This window comes from Phyllostomus discolor, chromosome 10 (assembly GCF_004126475.2).
Source record: "Phyllostomus discolor isolate MPI-MPIP mPhyDis1 chromosome 10, mPhyDis1.pri.v3, whole genome shotgun sequence".
NCBI lineage: Eukaryota > Metazoa > Chordata > Mammalia > Chiroptera > Phyllostomidae > Phyllostomus > Phyllostomus discolor.
Window position 1 is genome coordinate 80,023,413 of NC_040912.2, and position 19,729 is coordinate 80,043,141.

Sequence of the window (19,729 nt, forward strand, 5' to 3'; positions counted from 1 at the left end):
ATCGGGAGCCTAGTGTGTGCCCAGGGGCTGCTCCGGGCTCTGCAGACAGAAGGCAAACAGATACCGGTGCATCCTCTGGCTGGGCTGGAAGGGGGGGCTAGAGGGGCACCTGAGAAGCTGAGCTCCGGGGACGGAGTGGAAGGCTCCCCCTCAGGAGCCTGAAGACCAAGGTCTTCCTTGGAGCACAGCTAGGACATGCCTTCAAAGGATGAAAGACCAGGTGTGACCTGGCTCTGGACCCCAGAGAGCCATGAGCTTCCAAAGACAGTCCCTCTAGTCCTTCTAGGAAGCCTACTGGGCCGTGCTTCTGGCTGGGCGCCACCCACGGCTCCGGAATGACTGCTTCCATTAGCCAGTGCCACGGACACCGCCCTAACACATCAAAGACTTGGCCTTGAGAAACCTGTGTGGAGCGGCCCTAGGAACTGCCGTGTGAACCAAGTCCGTGGCAGCACCGCTCAGGTTTCCCAAGCACAGGTTTCATCGCCCCTGCGATTCAATCCAGTTTAGTTCCGTCTTCCAGTTTTTTAGTCTAATGACTCCCTTTAGCTGAACTGCATTCTGGTGGAATTCCGTTTTGTGGACGTTTTTTGTGTTTCACTTCATCACAGTGACTCCACCTGAGCCATGAGGCTGGACTGGAACCTGCCCCAGAAGGTGTGGGGATTTTGTTCCCACAAAGGGGAAGGAGGCAGGGGCTGGCTGTGGGAAGAGCGGTCCCTGCCTGTGGAGAACCCCTGGCGTCTATCTGCTCCAGCCTCGGATCAATCGTGAGCTGTGCCGTGAAGCTGGCCCCAGTGAGCCCACACCAGCCCCCACACACAGTCCTATTTTATCTTCAATACAGAACGAGCGCTTTGTGCTAGGCCTCAATTTCCTCCCCCGCAAGCCCAGGCTGGGCTCCCGGTCAAGGACACGCTCCTAGATACCATCTGAGTCTCTGTGGGGGAGCAGGGCGGGCCGGCGCAGGCCCTTTATCTCGTTGGTGCTCCTGGCTGACTTTTCAAGTCTTGCTTTGATGTTTTCACTCAGGGATCTAGAAGGCAAACAGCTGATTTAAACCCTTAGAAGGGACTACTCAGTTTTCCCAAGTATGTTTCAACCAATTCTTGGCTGAGAAAAAAGTGTGGGGACCAGGTCACAGTGGACATGACCTAACAAAATAAAGCAATAGCCTGCTCTGGATGATTCAGAGGGTGAGTGAGGTCGTTTTGCAGTTTAACTTGGGATAAGATGGGACCTGCCTCTCCAGCAGCAGAAATGGGACCGCCACGACCAGCAGGTGCCGGGAAGAGAGGCCCAGGCCTGGGGCAGCCAGGTTGAGAGTGGGTGGGGCTCCGCCCCCCCCCCCCCCCCCCCCCGACCTGGCTCCATGCAGGCCTCTCAGGGGCCTGGTGCTGTCACCCCTGGGTGAGGCTAGCAGCCACCATTGTTCTCACACTTGGATAAGCTGCCAAGCAGCTAAGGCCGCCTACTAATTAGGGTCCACGGTCATCTGATAAAGGGGCATGAAGCAGCTTGTCTATGGAGCTCGAAGTCACCACCTTTCTATCCCATCTTTTTCCTGGCTGTTGTCAGTTTTACTTTGGGTAAGGAAACTAAATTAATAAAAGCAACAGCATATGTAAAAGTGAAAAAAAAAACCACTAAAATAAAGAGGGGAGACTTCACTTCTGTCACCCTAGAGAAGGCAGCTGCCCTTCTGTCACATGGCCAGAGTGGGAAGGCGGCCACCCACAGGCCAGGAAGTGGGCCCTCACCGCGCCCGACCGCACCGGCACCGAGCTGACCTGCAGCCTGCGGAGCCGTGAGAAAGCAGTGTGTCGTGTGAGGCGCCCTATCCACGGAGTTCTGTGCGGCAGCCCGAGCTGAGACACCAAGCGTTGCTGCCCTTCTTGCCTCTACTCTTGACCATGAGCTCACGAAAGCATTTCCTTGTGAGCAGAGGGGGCTGCCCAGTCAGCCGGACTCCAGCTTTGACAGGTAAGCAGACGATCAAGTCCTTTGTGAAACGACCAACGGGTTCACAACCTGGCTTGGCCCTTCAGCAGTGGCTCTCATCTTGGCTGCACATCAGAACCCCTGGGGGCAAGCGGGCTCCAGACGTCCCGGCTCGTCTCCAGATGGCCAACGAGGGCCAGGCATCACTAGCACTGGCAACTTCCCCGCCGACTCCAATGTGCAGCCAGGTAAGACCCCTCCCCCTAAAGCTAAATGGGCAAAATACTGGCTCAAGCCCCACTCCCCCTCCCCACCCCCGCCAAAGGAAGGTGCCAAGTCCTCCTCGAGCTGCAGAGTCGAATGGGCAGCTTTGTGGGGGACAATGGGATGAAGGTCAAGCGGGACAGGAGGTGATGAGTCATTTCTGACGAACACCAAACCAAACAAACAGCATCAGGCTCACAAGAAGAGTACTTGTTATTTGAGGCAAGGAGAAGGCTGGCTGAAGGGAGGCCGGTTCCAAGCAGCCGAAGCCCCATCGTTAGTGGCACTAGTTTTCACTGTGTAAATGCAACTCGGGAAAGGGTATCGAGCTTGTGCTTCCTCGCGGGACGAGAAGGGCAAAGGAAACTGAAACAGACTCTACTCGGACATTCTTCGGACCCCAGGCCAGCCGGCCAGGCCCGTGCTGGTTCGTCTGCAGGTGACTGCCCACTGCCACGGGCCACGGGCCACACTACTCTACGCACAGGAAGGAGGAGGCAGCAGGTCACGGGGGAGGAGCAGGCCCCCACGGCTTCAAAACTCTTCGTGGAAGGGGTAATTCTTGTGGGAGATACAGCTGTCGGGAGAAAAAAGGAACACATTAGCTTCTCAAGAGATTTCAACTGTAATATACTACAAAAAGACACAAACGGCAAGTGTCTCACTGCAGGTAGAAAGAAAGGCCTGTGAGGCAGCTGCCCGGGCCCTCCGGGACTGGCCTGTGCATGTCGGACGCCACCTTCCTGCGTGCCCAGCACTGCGCCCGGAGTGCCCAGGGCAGCAAAACACAATTCCTGCCTCCTGGTAGCTCAGCCTAGCAGACCGGACTGGAGGATGTCTTACTGCCTTGACATTAAGTGTGTGACAACAGGAGAGATGTTAGGAGCCTGCGCATGTGACAGAAAGTGCTCCGCGTACCCACAGAGACAGGGCACAGTCACCTCCAGGAGTCTCCTGGTAGCGGCGGGAGCTGAAGGGGACCTGGTGGAGTGGTTGAGGACTTGATCAAAGAAACACAGGGGAAGGGACAGGCTGGGCATGGACCTGGGGCCGGAGAGCTGCAGGCACGTCTGCCTCGGTCCACAGCCCCATCAGGTAGGGCAGGCCAGCAGCCTGTGCTGGGGACGTAATGGCAATAGTGTTGGAAGAACTGGCTAGGCAGAGTGTGGGGGGGGCCCAGGGCGAACCCAGGCTGGGACATTGAACTCTTATTCAAAAATTCAGAACCATTCAGGAAGTTCCCCATGGTCTGCCTTTTTTTTTTTTTTTTGCATTTCATCAAACCTGAAGTATATAAATACCACATGCCATTAGCAACAGGAGCTGAGTACCTCAGCCAAACAGGTAATGTGTACGTGTGTGTACACTTCCAAAAAGCTTCCTGGGTGTTGGAGACAGCCTCTCCCTCCCCGCTGAAGCCCCACCACCCCCACCGAACATCGGCACCCCACAGAATCACGTGACAGTGGTTTCCAAAACCACTGTCTGCAGAGCAGAGGAGGTCTTCACATAAAGGAGTCAGTGAGAAAAGCCCTGTGGTCTGCCAGCCCCGGGAGCTTCAATCATCACGTGAGCACTGGAAAGGACGCATGACTCGGAGATTCCCAAAGCAGAACGGATGTAGCTCGGCGGAAGATTCACTTCTCCCCCTCGCCCATTAGACCCAAAATCGGGTTCAGTGTCTAAAAGCCCAGTGTCAGTAACATGCACGGGGACATCAGCGCGGGCCCTGGTTTGGGGCTGCCAGCCATAAACTCTGTGGCCTCTTTGGAATCCGAGGCCCTGGTGTGACAGATGACAACCTGCTCACGAGCACGTTCACACCTGACGACGGGGGTTACCGTCCAAGAGGCACGGCTGGTGGCCATCTGCCTGGGGCGGTGGCGAACACCACCAGCAGGTTAAACTCTGAGCGGAACAGAGAGAGCCCAGAGGCTGGGAAGAGAAAGCTAGTGCCCGCCCTGTCTCAGGGAGGGTCCACATTTTGCTTAGAAGAGTAACTAACAACTAAGGAGAGAGAGCAGAAACCAGCAAAGAGCGCAGATGATAAAAACAGAGAGAGAAGATTCTCTGTCTCCCCCGGAAAATGGGATGTTTCTTCCTGAAAGCAGAGAATGAGCCTTGAGCTTCAGCTGCTGCACGGGCAGGAGAAGAAAATCAACGGCCTTCCTATCACCTGCCTCAGGTTCCAACTCCAAGGCAGAAGGAACACAGGGAGCCAGCAAAGGTGCAGCGGGAGAGCCCGCGGGCGGCTCTGCCAGTCAGAGGGGCCGAGTGACTTCCTTGGAGTCCAGTGTCGGTGCCAGAACAGCGGTGATCTCGGGCCCCGAGCACCGTGCTTCCTACCTAGCCCCTTTCATTACAGTCATTATCCGAGTCACGGGCGTGTCCTCCCAGGAAGGTGGGACAGGAACCACCCAGGAGCCTTTGGTGTTCATCTACAGTAAGATTTGGAAGTTGAACGCTAACATACAAGGTTACTGCAGGTCAAACCAACCATGCTCCTCGTTGGGGGATGAGAAGATACTAAAGCAAACAGATGCCTTAGCATCCTCCCCGGGGCTGGGTGCGGCTCAGCTGACACAGGACAAAACGTTCCTGCCTGCTCACGTCTGAGAACACAAGTGAGAATGGCCGAGAGAGCAGGACTTGTGCCCGAGGCCTTTGGGACTCAGGCCATCGCACTGCAGCACCCGATGCGCGCCCGGGCCCACTCACCTCACCAAGGCACAGACCCTCCAGTTCCTGTTGTAGCTGAGTAAGGTGGCCATGTCCTCGCTGCTCAGCTCGAAGTCGAAGACCTAGGAAGAAAAGGCGTCCGATGAGCACTAAGCGCAAACACGAGGCACCCAGCAGCCCCGTGCGGGCCGTGGAGGAGAGGCTGCCTGAGTGGGGAGGGGAGGGAGGGAGGCTGAACTCAGACACAGTGCAGCGACTGCCCCGAGGAGGCCCAGGTTTCGGCTCGGTGCCACCTGAGACACTGGGAACAGTCTGTCCCTTCCAGAGCCTCCCAGCAAAGTCATACTTTTTACTCCACTTAGTTCACTCCAAGACCACTCACTACCAGGCACTTCTGCTGTGCTCGGCACCAGGGAACACAAGCACGGGCAGGACGGGTCTCAGTTCCCAAGGAAGCAAAGGGAGCACCACAGCTGTGCCACTCGGAGCGCGAGGGGCACCCATGGGGTCCCGCGTGAAGCCGGGCTGGGGAACTGAAGGCCGCAGCCAGAGGGTCTGATGCAGGGCCCAGACCAGCTAAGGTTTGGACAGTGAGAGCGAGATGGTGTAGTGGGAGGACAATCTACGTGAAGACCACGGTCGCAAGGGAGATGTGGCCAGCACAGAGGCCAGCGGGCAGGCCCTGAGCCGCACCCAGCGAGACCAGGAGGGCCGGCCACACGCAGCGCCCTCAGCACCCGGGAGGGTCACAGAACGTGCAAGAAGAAAGCCTGCCGCAGGCTCTGTGATTACAGCTGTGCAAAACTGTGCAAGGACTGCACTCTAAGAAGTGCAAGTAAAATGTCAGCTCTATGACATTCGTCATTTCAAAATTCTTCCTTCCTAACGCCTTGAAAGAACCACACGCACGAAATAAAAGGATCCAACTCGAGCACAATGTGTTTCCCATAGTGGTCACGGTTTTACCGCTTCATCTCCAACAGTCGGAACCTCTGAGGGAAGGAGAAAGTTCTCCCCCCCACCAATAATCTCCTCCCCACCTCCCCAGACCCCGCCCTCAGTCTCCCAAGTGACTAATGGCATGTGTCACAGCCACAGCCGTGAACTTGCAAAACCAGCTGTTCACTGTGCCAACAGCTGCTGGAGACCAGAGCCTGGGTGAGGACTGTGTGGCCGCGGTGGAGCCGCTGTGCTCGGGGAGCACACACACAGGCCTCTCCCGGAGCAGCTCCACTCCCTCAGACCTGCGTCAGCAGTGGGGGGGGGGGGGAGGGTGTGATGCCAGGCTGGCCGATCTGCTTGGGGGGTGCCCTGACACCAGCCCTGCTGCTCCGCCCACCGTGCAACAGGGTCTTGGCAGGAGGGGTGGGCAGGAATGGCCTGCAGGGACTTCGCAGACCACAGTCTGTCAGCAGCACAGCAGCGTTCCTGGGTGCTGACTAGGGTGCCAAGCACGGTCTGTGAAGCCCTGTGATGTACGGTTTCAATCTGCATGACAACCCTTGAAATTGTCATTTTACAGTCGGGGAAGCTGAGGTACCTCACCAAGTCCTGCTGCAAACCCAGCATCACTCACGCACATTTCTCAGGGCGAACACCGAGTCACTGAGGAGCCTCCGCAGGAGTGTGCATGCACAGGGGGGTAAACTGAGGCACGGGGCCCACCCCGAACCAGTGCCTCCACCTAGGAAGAGCCACTGTCCTGGGTCCAAGGCGTGCTCACTGCTGCCTGCTGAGGGTGGCTCCCTGACCCAGACATGACAGAGGGTGGGGGCCCCCACACAACATGGCAGGGACAGCACGAGACCCTAGGAAGCGTCCTACCCACCCCACCCCCATCCTCCTCCCCTGAGCAAAACCAGGGCAGCCAGCTGGTCCCTCACCTGGAAGTTCTCGGCAATGCGTTCCGGTGTCACCGACTTGGGGATCACGACCAAGTTCCTCTGCACGGGGAACCGGATCAGAACCTGCGAGCAGATTGCCGAGTGCGTGAGCACACCAAGAACCCTACGCCATCACCCCACTGAATCTCCTGTTCTCAGTAACCAGAGGCAGGAAATTCCAGAACTTCCTATGAGAAAGGCAAGGCTCAGAGATGTCAGGCTCTCGCCCAGCGGCAGGGAGGGTGGCTCTCAAGGTCTGACCCCAGAGCCCTGCTCCCAGCCACCACGCCACGCACACTTCGGTGTCTCCCAGGCGTCCTGCCCTCGAGGACACAGCCCACAGACCAGGCACTCCTTCTGCCGCTAGGAGGACGGCAGCGTGTCCATGCAGCTGACGAGAGCTTTGCTAGGAGCACAGAGATGTGCCTTCACCTACAGAGCAGCGGCTGCCCCTTGCAGCAGCCTGGGAGGGTGGTGGGCCGGCACTATCATTCCCAGGCCGCACAGGGAGGCATTTTAACTCCCCACTCAGTGTCCTGTCTACTACACACCCCAGAACCCCAGGACACACTTCCAGGAGGGCTGGACAGGGCTCAGTCACCTCCCCCTCCCGGCTCACTGGGACCACCATGAACGCAGTTCTGGGGACAGTCAGAAGCGCCTGGAGGTGGCCGTACCTGGGCTGTGGTTTTATTGTACTTGTCAGCTATGGCTTTGATCTTGGGATCGTCCAGCAGGGAAGGGTCCTCAGGCTTGGCCCTGGAGGCAGAAAGAGGGCCCGTGTGAGCAACCATCGGCGCTGCCACTCAGAAGAGCCGGTGCCCCAACCCTAACTTCATCCCCCTCCGAGGGCGGCCCGCCCATCTCCTCCTGACTCGGAGCTTGGCTGTGGACCCCCAACCCTTCGGGAAAAGAGTGGGCCTCTTCCTACCAGCAACGCCAGCCAGGAAACCCAACAACAAGGCTCGTGGGAAGGTCTGTAAATTAGCCCCAGAGCCACTTTCCTCTGCACTGAAGTTTTCTCCTCTTCGCCCATTTCTAATCTTCCCCAGCTGACAGAAAGCGTGGTCCGTGGCCACTCACCAGGGCCTGTCCGGAGAGCCCAGGGGACTGTAGGCGGTCACCACAATGCCCTTGGAGTTGCAGTACTGGATGAGCTTCTCCTGAGTGAGGTACGGGTGGCACTCGATCTGCAGGTGGGAACGGGAGGCTGCTGTAGCCCAGGGTGCCGGTGACGACGGCACACAGAGCGGGGCTCCCCACACCACGTCCCGGCCCCCACCAGACAGGAAACCACGTGTGACCAGCGTCCTATCTCCCAGATAAGCCGTGACGGCAGCTACGTCCCCCAGCTCGTGTCCTTGACGTGAGCAAGAATAACCTTGGCACCGATGAACCATGGCTGTGGGCCCTCAGGGGTTTTTCTGGCTTTGACCACGTCACCGGTGGCACGTCTGAGGGTCTCAACGTCCACAGGCTGCTGTGAGACCCAGGCCCCACAAGCCCGGCTCAAACCCTCCCCTCCCATAAGCTGCGCTCCCAGGCGTGCCGCTGTCCTGCTGAATCCCAACTGAGGGCGTCACCAGTGCCCAGGACCTGGCCCCTGGCTACCGCCCCACCCCCCACCCCGGGGGGACATGAACGAGAAGTACCTGCAGAATGGGGAGCACCAAGTGCCTGTCGTGCCCACCAGCTTCCCTACTGGGTGTGTACCTGGTTAACTGCCGGCTTGTACTTTAAGCCAGGTTTGTTTAAGAGCTTCTCGATCTGGAGATGGTTGAAGTTGGAGATGCCGATGGTTTTCACCAGCCCTTCGTCCACCAGCTCTTCCATGGCCTAAGGACAAAAGGGGGCCTGCTCGCTCACACCTGCCCGGTGCCCCACAGGACGGGGTCAGGAGCATCTCTGGCATCAGCCCCACCCTGAGTCTCCGGTGCCAGAGTCAGACCTTTGAGAAGCCAGAGACACAAAGGCAGACGCCAGGCTGGCTTAAACGGACAGGGAGAGCAGAAATGGTGGCAGAGCCCTGGCCAGTGTGGCTCAGTTGGTTGGAGCGTCGTCCAGTAAACCCAAAGGTCGTGGGTTCAATTCCTGGTCAGGGCTTATACAAGAGGCAACCAACTGATGTTCGTCTCTCACACTGATGTCTGTCTCCCTCCCGCTCTCCCTCCCTTCCCCACTCTCTAAACGACAAGCATGTCCTCGGGTGAGGATTAAAAAAACCCAAACAACACAGTAGCAGAACAACAACACGCAGTACAGGAAGCGGCAGAACTCACACCTGTCCCCTCCTCGCAAGGACCACCGGGAACCAGCACTGAAGGAGACCACAGCCACATCAGGGACGGCCTTACCTCCCACGTGTCCAAAAAGTCGGCGTCGGAGGAAATCACGCTGCCTTTCGAATCCAGCGGGAAGAGGTCGCTCCCGGGCTGTCATTGCAATCAAACGCCAGTGGTCAGTCAGGGCCCTTCCCAGCTGTGCTGGGGGCCTGCATCTTTGAAAGCCAAGTTTTAACAGTACCCTAGACTACAAGAGCTGGCTGAGTGTTTAGAAGATAACCTAGGGCAAATCTGGGCCGGTGGGAGAAAGGAACAGGCAGACGATGGCTGAAGCCCCACACGCGTTCGGAAAGAGGGGTCTCTGCTGACCGTCAGATGGAAGTGGCTCATTCTCGGTCAGCAGGACAAACCCGCCACAGACGGCAGTGTGTGGACAGAGGAAGGACTCGGGCCAGGACCGTGGGGCCCGCATCCTGGCTGGGTCACCAGCCTACGGGGCCATCGCCTCACCAGGCCTCACTGGCTTCTCACGAAATACAAAAGATGAAAGTTGGGCCCTGACACCATGCAGCGCAACGAAATACCGCTGTGGGGTCCAACTCACACTCCCCCCGCCCCGGCTAACAAGCGGAGCACTGAGCCCGTAGCTGGAAAGGAGGCAAAGGACGTAGGCACGTGAGACTCCTGCAGTCCAGGGTGACACTGCCCGGGGGTGTGCACCAGGCCTCCGCAGGACGAGGCATGCGTGTGGAATGAGGGAACGTGTATACACACACACACACAGGTATGGGACAGGAGTGTGTACGTGTGTGCGTGCCTCCGGGCAGGGTGGGGAGAACTGCCAACGCCCATGGCCAAGGGCATAAGTGTCACGGGAACCACGTTTGCTGTCCCAAGGTTATATGTACCCCGTGCACTCCCCAGCTGACCCAGTGCAGGCTCCTCAAACTCTAGTGTGTACAGCTGAGTCACTGGGGTTTGGACTCAAAGCCGGGGCGGCGTGGGGGGCCGAGACAGGCGGTGGGGTGAGGTCCCTGCCACTGGCCTGGGGACTGCGGCGCGAGCAGTAACACCACACAGAGTGTGTACCCACCTGTCACCTGCCAGCAGAGGGGCCCTGCATGCCCCCAGCCACACCCGAGCCCTGGGCCCCATACCTTGAAACTGACGGGCCAGTGAATAAGGTAGAGGTCCAGGTAGTCCAGCTTCAGGTCGCTGAGCGTCTTCTTGCAGGCTCCTTTCACCAGGTGTTTCTCGTGGTATGTGGACCACAGCTGAAGGCAGCGAGAGAACACAGCTCATCACCGCCATGCAGGAGGCGGTTTCCCCGCCGGGAGCCAGACGGCCTGGAGCCAGAGGAAGCGCTTCCCTCTCACCACCCACCCGCCCACGTCACCGTGACGCTGGACACAGTGGTGAAGGAGACGCCACCTCAGGGTGGGGATCCCAACTCCCCGAAGGAACTCAGGACAATCAGGTCCAAGATACCTCTCAGAAGGACCAAACTAAAGGCATAAAATGGAACGGACAGAACAGCACCAGCCCTGGTCCTGCATGTGAGTTCTCAGGGCTGTTTTCCCTGAGAGGCCCTCTGGCCAGGTGTTCTCTGGGTACCGACAGCCTCCAGGTAAAAGGCGGTGGCCAGCAGCAAAGATCTACTCTTAGCTGCGAACCCAGTCCCACCCTCAGGGTAAGTCCTGGAAAGAAAGCACCAACCCAACCCCCGCCCTCAGCCTCTTCAGCAAGGGGTCCAGGTGGAACGACCATCCTCCGATAGACAGCCGAGGACGGGGGCGCCCTGGGGTGCCCCCCGAGGCTTCCAGCCAACAGCGGTAACTGCAGCTATACAGAGAGGCTCCAGAGTACGGCCTCAGCTCCCAGGCTGCTGCCGCCAACAAACAACCATGAACTCGAACCCTCCACCCCCGGCTCCCGAGAGCCGCACCTTGCTGACGATGAAGAGGTCTTCGCGCTTCACCACCTGCTCCTTGATCTTCTCCTGGATGGCCACGCCCACCTCATTCTCGTTCTGGTACACGTGGGCACAGTCGATGTGGCGGTACCCAAGGCCGATCGCCACCTTCACTGCTTCCGTCACTTTGCCTGGAGGGGACTGAAAGGACACAGAAGGCATGGGGTTAAAACCCCCAATGAAACAGAAGATGGGGTTTGCCCACAGCTCAGGAAGGAGGCCAGAGGGCGCCTGGCACTCCGCACTGAGGCACCAGCTCTGGCTCAGCCGGCCTCCGAGGCGGAGTCGAACTCCTTGCCCTCAGGCAGAAGGAGGTGAAGTGCCACATTGACTCATTTCAGGGTCACCGGACGACTTAAAAGCAGCACAGATCACCTTAAAGATGTGCAAAGACATTCACTTCCTTGTTCTTCACATCTGTTGATTTACAAACCGCTGTACAAAAAATCCCCCACTATCTGAACCTATTAGGGTCCCAAGACAATAAGGGACACCATTTCCTTCCAGCAGCCCAGAATATTTCAAAAAGCGCCATAAATGTTTACCCAGTTCCCACTTGGTTTCAGGGAACACCTGTGCTTTCCTTTCTCTCTCTGTGCGCATGGATGCGGACGTCAAGAATCCTTTGTTTCTAAAAGCAGTTCTGGGACATTATGACAAAGTCAAGAATACTACTGATACAGATTCAAAGACCTGGGTGTCGAGTCTCACTCACTCCACCAGAAACTTGGAAAAGCACCATATGGTTTGCAGTCAGTTACAAAAGAGCTGGCTGGCTGCCTGGCTGGCTGCGCCCAAACCCGCTGAGTGACTGGCACAGGTGTGGGGAGCCTGGCACAGGTGTGGGGAGCCGGCTGTCGAGGAGGAAGGAGTGTCTGCACGGCTGTTGAGCTCCACCCAGATGAACTGCAGACCCTCCCTCCCTCCCCTGCTCGGACCAGAGAGGGGACAAGTAAATGTGTGTGCAACATCCTATAGACCCACGGCAGTACGCATTCCTCTGGGGGCGTGGGGGTAGGCGAGAACGGACAGGAAAACTCCCCAGGGTCGTCCACAGCTGCAGACATCTGCTCTCTGGGTGTCTGTCAGCTGTCGGGAACAGGCGCTGAGAGTCAGGAGGCGATGGGGGCAGGACAGGGAGCCGTGGGAATCAGAGCGTGACCTGACAGTGCCCCAAGCTTGCTCGCCACTGTGCAGGGAGCAGGGAGGCGGGGTGGCGATGCTAACTCAGGTGTTAGACCAAGGAGTAACTTCAGGTGATCTAGCAATCTCCTCTTCCCTGGAGGACCGATGGCACTGTACCTGTGGCCTTCCCTGCCCTGCGTGGCTGAAGGGGCAGAGCAGAGCAGTCGACATTAACCACCATGGCCTCTCTGTGGCGTACTAGACACGACTGTCGCTGACGTGAGCAGTGAGGGCAGGGCACACCCCTTCCCAAGAAAGAGAACAAGCGAGGGACCCAGGTGGGGGAAACTGCCCAGCACGCCTTTGGCTTTCTTCAGACTTAATGGAACCCTGACGTTCTCTGCAGGGCCCTGTACTGTGCCAGCCTAGCTCCTTAGGCAGAGGGTGGGCACATTTCTCAGGCCTGGTATCTGCCAGTGGCTGGTATCAGTGCAGAGACATGACCCCAGCCAGGTCCACGAGAGTCCATCTTTGGCCTTAAGTTGGCACCAACACCATCTCCTTCTGCTGGGAGATGAGCCAGGAGCTGCTGATGCTGGAGGGAAGTGGGAGTGAGGAACAGGTGAGGGTCACCCTTACACCCGAGTCTGGTACGCCAGAGGCCATTCTACGATCAACGAATCGCCACTTCAAACAAACTTTTTTTTTCTTTTGTCTGCTTCGGTTTAAGTTGGCTAGCCTGGTCCTTGGAACCAGAAGAGCTCAGACTCCGAGAACAGTCTGAACGGGACAACACAGTCCCCAGGACATGAAAGACACGTGGGGACAAGGAGCCGCACCCACTCGCAGTCTCCCACGGTCCTCACGAAGATAAGCGAATGGGATTGGGGCCAACCTGTCTCTTGTCCAGCCTCTGTGAAGGAGGGCCATGCCTTCCATCGTCGGCTTCACGGAGCCCACCCTCATCCTGTCACCACACAACTCAGGACAGACCTCACCTCTCCACCTCACGCCCGAAGTCTGAAGTTATCTTACTTTCCTTTTCCCCCAATGCAATATCTACTCTTTGAGTACCTACTATTTACCAGGCACCGTGAGAAGCGCTGGGAATACACTCGAACAAAGCAGACAACCCCTCTAGCCCTCAATGAACTTCACCTGCAGAAATGAGCTAAACACACGGATGTTGCATTATTTTAGATAAATACATAGCTTTGCAAGGTGTTATGTGCGCAGGTGGATGATGAACTTTTATCAATTTTTTACTCCTTATTTACGGGACAGTAGTGATTTTCAAATGAGGGGCCTAAGGTCAAGACCACGCTTTCTGAACACAGGGAACACAAAAAGTTCAGAACACACCCCACCTGGCAAGGCTAAGGATGGTTCCATGGACCTTGGTTACGGTTCTGTGCGTGCGTCTGTGGGCTCCGTCATTCTGATAGAAACTGTAAGTCGGCATTGCCAAGAAAACGTCTTTTCACATCCATTCCGAGAGAATAACCTGCCACTGATGGAATTTAACTCAGCCTCACGGCCATAATCCAATTACACCCTGAGGGTGACCATTAAATTTCTGAAGGGAATGCAGAATAACTAACATTCCGACCACTTTGGCCATGAAATATTTTCCACATGAGGCAACTCTGGGAACCTTTTCTTATTCACTTTGTATTTACCGACTTTCAACTGCCGGTTTTAGGGTAGAGGTGAGCACCACCTTCTGCTCTATTTCAAAGCCCTGCAGGGGTGCAAGTCAATCCTGTCTCTTCCCCCACCCCACCCGTCTCTAAATACCAAGGCCCAGGCCCACAGTCAAATCTGGTGGCAAAACCTGGGTCACAGCTGTGGGACGTAGTATATAATACCTGAACAGACCTTATAAATGGCTTAAAAATACTGGGTTTTCCCCTGGGGCCCATAATAACCACCCTCTGTGCCCCCTAATTCTCAGACAGTCAGGCTACGCATTTTACTCCTCACCACTTCTTGGGGATGCTGTGAGTTAAGAGATTTAAGTGGCGATAAGGTTTCTGGAGCCAGTTTGAATACTGATGCCTGCTGAGTTTTCCACGGGCAGGCGGTAACCGCCAGGGGCACAGATTCTCTGCGGAGTTCCCACGGCATTCGAAAGCAACACGCCCAGCCAAAGGGTTCGGCTCAGCGCTGCGCGTCTGGGGATGTGGAAATGGATGCGTTCTGGGCAAACTCGAGCCACCTAATTTAATTACCTGCAGTCTCTGGGCTTACCTGTAGACGCTTATTCCCTTAGAGAGAAAAACGGAACCGATTAAGGACAAACTATTTGGAAAAAAATAAATAAATAAAGGGGCTGCACCACCAGTGAATGCCAGCGCACAATGCCGCCCCCGCCCCCCCCCCCCAAATCTTCCAGATCCATCTCCGGCTCTCCAACCCTGGGACCGGAGCGGTGGGGGTCTGGGAAGCCCACCTAACCTTCGGTCCCTTTTCGTATTCTCCCAGCTGGGATCGGATTCAAAGTGTGGCCTGGGGACCAAACCCAACAACTGTCTCCAGAGTCGGCCTTCCCGGGGCCTTCCGCAGAGCTCCCAACCACCCCTTCCCCCTGCCCGCCTGCAGGGCCCACCTTGGCGCCCCGGAGCCTTCCACGCCGACCAGAGCCAGCCCTCGGCCAGGAATGCCCAAGTGTGGCTCCTTGGAGGCCGGACGTCCAGGCGGAGAGTCACTCCAGGTCCCTCCCCGCCCTAAACTGCACGGAGGCCGAAGAGAGCAGCAGGACGCTATCTCTGCCAAACCTACCTTCCAGGTCCCCAGGCCCACCGTGGGCATCTTGGCGCCGTTGTAGAGCACGATGTGGCTAGCCATGTCCGCAGCGTTACACAAACCAGACAGACTCAAGGACCACGACTGCTTGGCGCCAGCGCACACCTTTAAATAACCCGTACTGCACGCAGCAAGGGCGGGCACGATTGGCCGCTAGCTGTGCAAAGGCGGCTTCTGATTGGCTAGCCCTCGTGGACCCTGCTAGCGGGGCTGAGACGCTCCTTCCACTAGGTCCTAGCGGGGCCGAAATCTCAATGCTGGAATGGTTACCCCCGCCCCGGGCAGCTTGGAGGACCTCGCCAATGGCGGTGGCTCTTGGAAACGCGAACGTAACAAACAAAAGTAACAGATATCCTACAAATAGGCAAAGCAGCCCAGGAAGGAGGGGTTTTTGTTTGGTTTTGGTTTTGGTTTTTTATAGGCGGGAGGGAGATAGACTTGTTTGTTGTCCAAGCCCAGTTTCACGCTCTTTGAGAATTTGACAAATGACCTGTCGTTAATTTGTACAAATCAGATCGACTGTAGGTACATTTTAGCTCTTAGGAAGGTGCCTATAAGAGAAATGGCGCGCAATTTTATTGCAGAACACATTCTGGAGGTTTGGGTTTGCCCAGCCTGTATATAGCTCTTGGGGCTATCTTCGCACCCCCACCCCAGGTGCGAGCTGTGTTTGGTTCAGCAAGCCTTCCTCCAAAAGGCAGTATCGCTGCAGGTTAAGAAGTTTTTATGAACTTGATCCAGCACACACAGAAGATGAGTCAATCTTGAGGAAGTGAGACTGTCTCAGAGCAGCAAGTTTCAATCCGACAATTTAGCAAAACTTGAGAAGAGTGAATGGGCAGAAAGCCACAAAAGAAAAGTTAGCTTTCATATTGTAGATTCGCATACCTCAAATTAAGACGTGTTAAATAATAAATCGACCAGCCCTAATTGGCAGGTACGACTTCTTTCCATTCTGCCTTAAGAAGATATATTATTTTCCAAAGTAGCCAAAAGGAAGCTCCTGGAAGACCTTTGAAAATAATTTTGGTTTCTTTCCAACCATCTCTACCCATGGTGCCCTACCCTACCCCAGACCTGCTCTTTCTGCTCCATCACCCTCCAATCTTTCCCCTAACCGTGCAACATTGAGAACTATACCTGCCTGGTAATGACTCAGGAACCAGACCTCCCAAAACTCTATTCTGGTGATTTTCCACTTAGTGATTTCTAAAAAGTGCCCTTTAGGAAAATTTTATACACAACCAGATATTTTTCCATTTGATTTTTACAAAAACTCTTGTTAGTAGGCAAATTCCGATGCTATTGGTCCCCAAATAATAGAATTTAATTGAACCCTGAAGCTGGGGAACTTGGCTTCTGGTAAAACAGCAGCAAGCCACTGCTCTTCATTCATGAGATCCCTGGCGACACGGAGGCCGCTGTCCAAAGGGCTAGCCTTTTTTGAAAATAATACACCTTAACTGATCAGGGTGGTATACACAGAGGGGTCATTGTTAGGGACATGGTCTCGTGATGAAGGGCTTTGTTGCAGTTTCTAGGATGGTTTCTAGAACTCATAACTCTCTAAAAAGCGGAGTAATCTGACCCAGTTACCCAAAGGAGACGTCAGACCTGTGGAACTTGTATAGTTGGAATATACTATTGTGGTAGTCTCCTAACTGCCCCATGGCTTCCATAATCTTTGTAAAATGTCATTATGCACGTGTCGAAATTATGCTTTAAAAACACCTTCAATGGAATCCTTTTGAGAAACATTCCAGTACTTAACAGCAACAGAAGTAAGAATCGGAAGGGACTTTGAACCAGCAAAACCACTGCGAGACCAGTAATCTCATCCTGATGAAATAATTTAAAAGTGAACACCCCCCCCCCACACACACAACAAGTATAGGGCTGGGATTACGATGAAGAAAATGACAGATGTAGGTGCGATATGACGTGCCCAGGCTGGGGCGCCTCCTCCAATTGTACACCCGGAAACTTCAGTCACCTGGCCCTAGTCCAATCACACACACACACACACACACACACACGTGCGTGATTATTTTAAAAAATTCTATACACATAAAGTAAAACAGTAACTATTCAACCACAGCAAGAGAAAACAAGTAGTCATTAAAAGTGAAAACTGTACAGATACACAGGAAACCATATGAAGACACACTAAAGTGAAAGCAGAAAACAAAACCGTAACTATGACATGAGTACAAGCAGGAAAAACAACTTGTCACATAACCTTGGGAAGAAATCAAAGGAAATGGGGAAGTCTGTTTTTCAGATTCGTTCATCAATAAACACATTTTGCACTTAACTATTAACTCTCCAGTCTCCTTAGGATAAAACTTCAACTTCTTACCCCGGCCTTCAAGGTCCTGTGAAACCTGGTGTAACTCTGTAAAGACAATGAAAACCCACCAAATTGCACACGTTGGTACGGTGACTACGGCGGCGTGTCATGTGACTGTTAAAGCTGCTGGAATAAACAAATGTACAAAGGTCCTGAGGCAGGGCAGGCAGGAGGCGGGGAAACTCCTTGACAAGTGGAATGGGGGAAACTGAGACAAAAATAATTAAACACGGCCAAAACAATTTGAGCAATTTACAGCCAGCTAATGAATCCCAAGGTCCAGAGGTTTTATCTTCCCCAACCCAAGACACTTGGGAGGAAATGGCTGACTCATTCCACCATAGCCCCAGGGAAGACTGTCCTCTCTGAGGGTGTTCTTTGAAAATAAAACGAACCCAAAAAATAAATCCATGCACACATTTTGATGAATCAACATATCCAAGGACACACCTGGAAAGCTAATGCATATTGTGTTAGGACCCTGCCCTGAGACCTCCCCTAGGATTCTCACTGGCCAAAGAAAGAGGAAAAGCCTCAAGACGAAGGCCCCACCACAAACTCTCCCCAGAGCACGCCCAGGCCCTGTGCCTCTCCTCTCTTTCTCCCAAACTCGAAGGCTTCCCACGAGACAGTGACCAAGGGGGGCAGCGGGCTGCAGCTGCTGGTCCCAGGCTTACCCTCTGAACCTGTCTTCAGGGAATTTTATTCCCTGAATATTTTATTTTCCTGGTCTCTCCAGGGAGTGAACAGCAGCCCCGCCTCGGCTCAATCTGTCACTGCGACTCTTCCTTCTCGGTGAATTCACACAGCTTAATGCGAGTTCTCTCCTGTGATGTTTCTAAAAAGCCAAAGCAGCCCCGCCTGTTGCTTCTTCTACCTTAAGCCCGTCCTTTGTTTCACCATCCTCAGTTTTAATAAATGTACTCTCAAAATCACCTGGACTCGGGTCATGAAATCTCTCCTGCACGAAGTAGAGCCCACACACTACTGGCCAGCTGGAGGCAGACCCACGCGGAGCCCAGCCCCGTCCGGGAACAATCTCAGGAAGCAGGGGCAGCGTGACAACCAGCACCAAGGAACGTGGTGCCAGCTTCAGGAGAAATCACAGACTAAGCCTTCCTATCGTGTCACCAAATGCGACCTCTGCCCACTTCCTCTCATGCCACCTCGGCCCTCATCCCATGCCCCTGGTCAATCAATCACAGTTTGGGCAGGACAATGCCCGAGGTTGGTCTGGTGGAGAGGCAGGGAAGAGGCAGCAGGTGAAAGAGAAAGATTGTGCCACCTTGGCCCTCATTCCACGCCCCCAGTCAAGCAATCACAGCTTGGGCAGGACAATGCCCGAGGTTGGTCTGGTGGAGAGGCAGGGGAGAGGCAGCAGGTGAAAGAGAAAGATTACAGGAGCCACAGGAAGAGGCCCAGCCCCGGCCATGGACCCAGCCTGCCTGCTGGGGAGCTGGCTCCCATGTGTCAACATTTATTCACGTTTGTTTGTGAGATGAGGTTCAGGTGGCAAAAATCATTCAGAGAAGGGTCAATATTAACCTTCCTCACTGATACTGGAGAATAACAAAAAAAAAATGGAGAGAGAAAAATCAACTTTTTGTTACTTTGTAGCACAGCTGTTCCATACACTCTTGTGAGTAACAGCAGCCACTCTTTCCCGGGCTCTTCTGTGCATCAGGCACTTTAAATACATCCTGTGACCTTACAGCCTCCTGCCAAAGACAACTAACTGTTCCTGTTCTACGTTTCAGAATGAAGAAACTGAGGTTTGGTAATATTAATTTGCCCAAGACCAAGAAGTTAGTAAGAAAACTTTCTTTAAAATATTGATATCTTGTTCACTGTGGATTTTTTTGCATTAACTTAGATTTTTAGAATGTTGCATTAAATATGATTTATTCGGATTACTGAGATGGTTGGCACCCCTGCCCCTCAAATTCTGCATTAAAGCAAATACCAAAATAAAAAAGAACCCATAGGGTGGAGTTACTCTCACAGAGCAATCGTTACCCACAAGACCCTACTTTGTGACGGCCACGCTCTTCACAGCGGGTGCATGAGAACATGGGCGTCTGCACGCTTCTCCCAATTCCCACCTCTGAGGCAGTCACCCGCCCCTTACTCTTCCCCCTAAGAAAGCCTTAAGAGGAAGCAGTGAGTGAGGAGAGCTTTCTAACAGAGGCAACTTAGGAGACTGGTTTTGTAACAATTTGCCTAGAAGGCAAATTCTTGGAAACGTTTGGCGTCTCTGGGCCATGCCGGAAGAAGAAGAGTTGCCTTGGACCACACATTGAATGCACAAACACACAAAAAAGGCTTTTAAGTAAATTTATGGTTTTTGTGTTGGGCCACATTCATAGCCATCCTGGGCCTCATGCGGCCTGTGGGCCACGGGTTGGACACCCCTGGAAGGCCTTCATGA

General features: G+C 54.7%; 1 protein-coding gene across 1 annotated transcript; it reads right to left on the reverse strand.

Moving 5' to 3' along the window:
- Window positions 1–2,394: 2,394 nt before the first annotated feature.
- AKR1B1 (aldo-keto reductase family 1 member B) lies at window positions 2,395–15,083 on the reverse strand. Its single transcript, XM_028525660.2, has 10 exons — window positions 14,928–15,083; window positions 10,995–11,162; window positions 10,207–10,323; window positions 9,122–9,199; window positions 8,481–8,603; window positions 7,851–7,957; window positions 7,445–7,526; window positions 6,768–6,851; window positions 4,924–5,006; window positions 2,395–2,782 (listed from the first exon to the last, which is right to left on the reverse strand). Exons 1-10 carry the CDS (start codon window positions 14,991–14,993, stop codon window positions 2,740–2,742), a joined length of 951 nt encoding a protein of 316 aa, XP_028381461.1. The 5' UTR covers window positions 14,994–15,083; the 3' UTR covers window positions 2,395–2,739.
- Window positions 15,084–19,729: the final 4,646 nt, after the last annotated feature.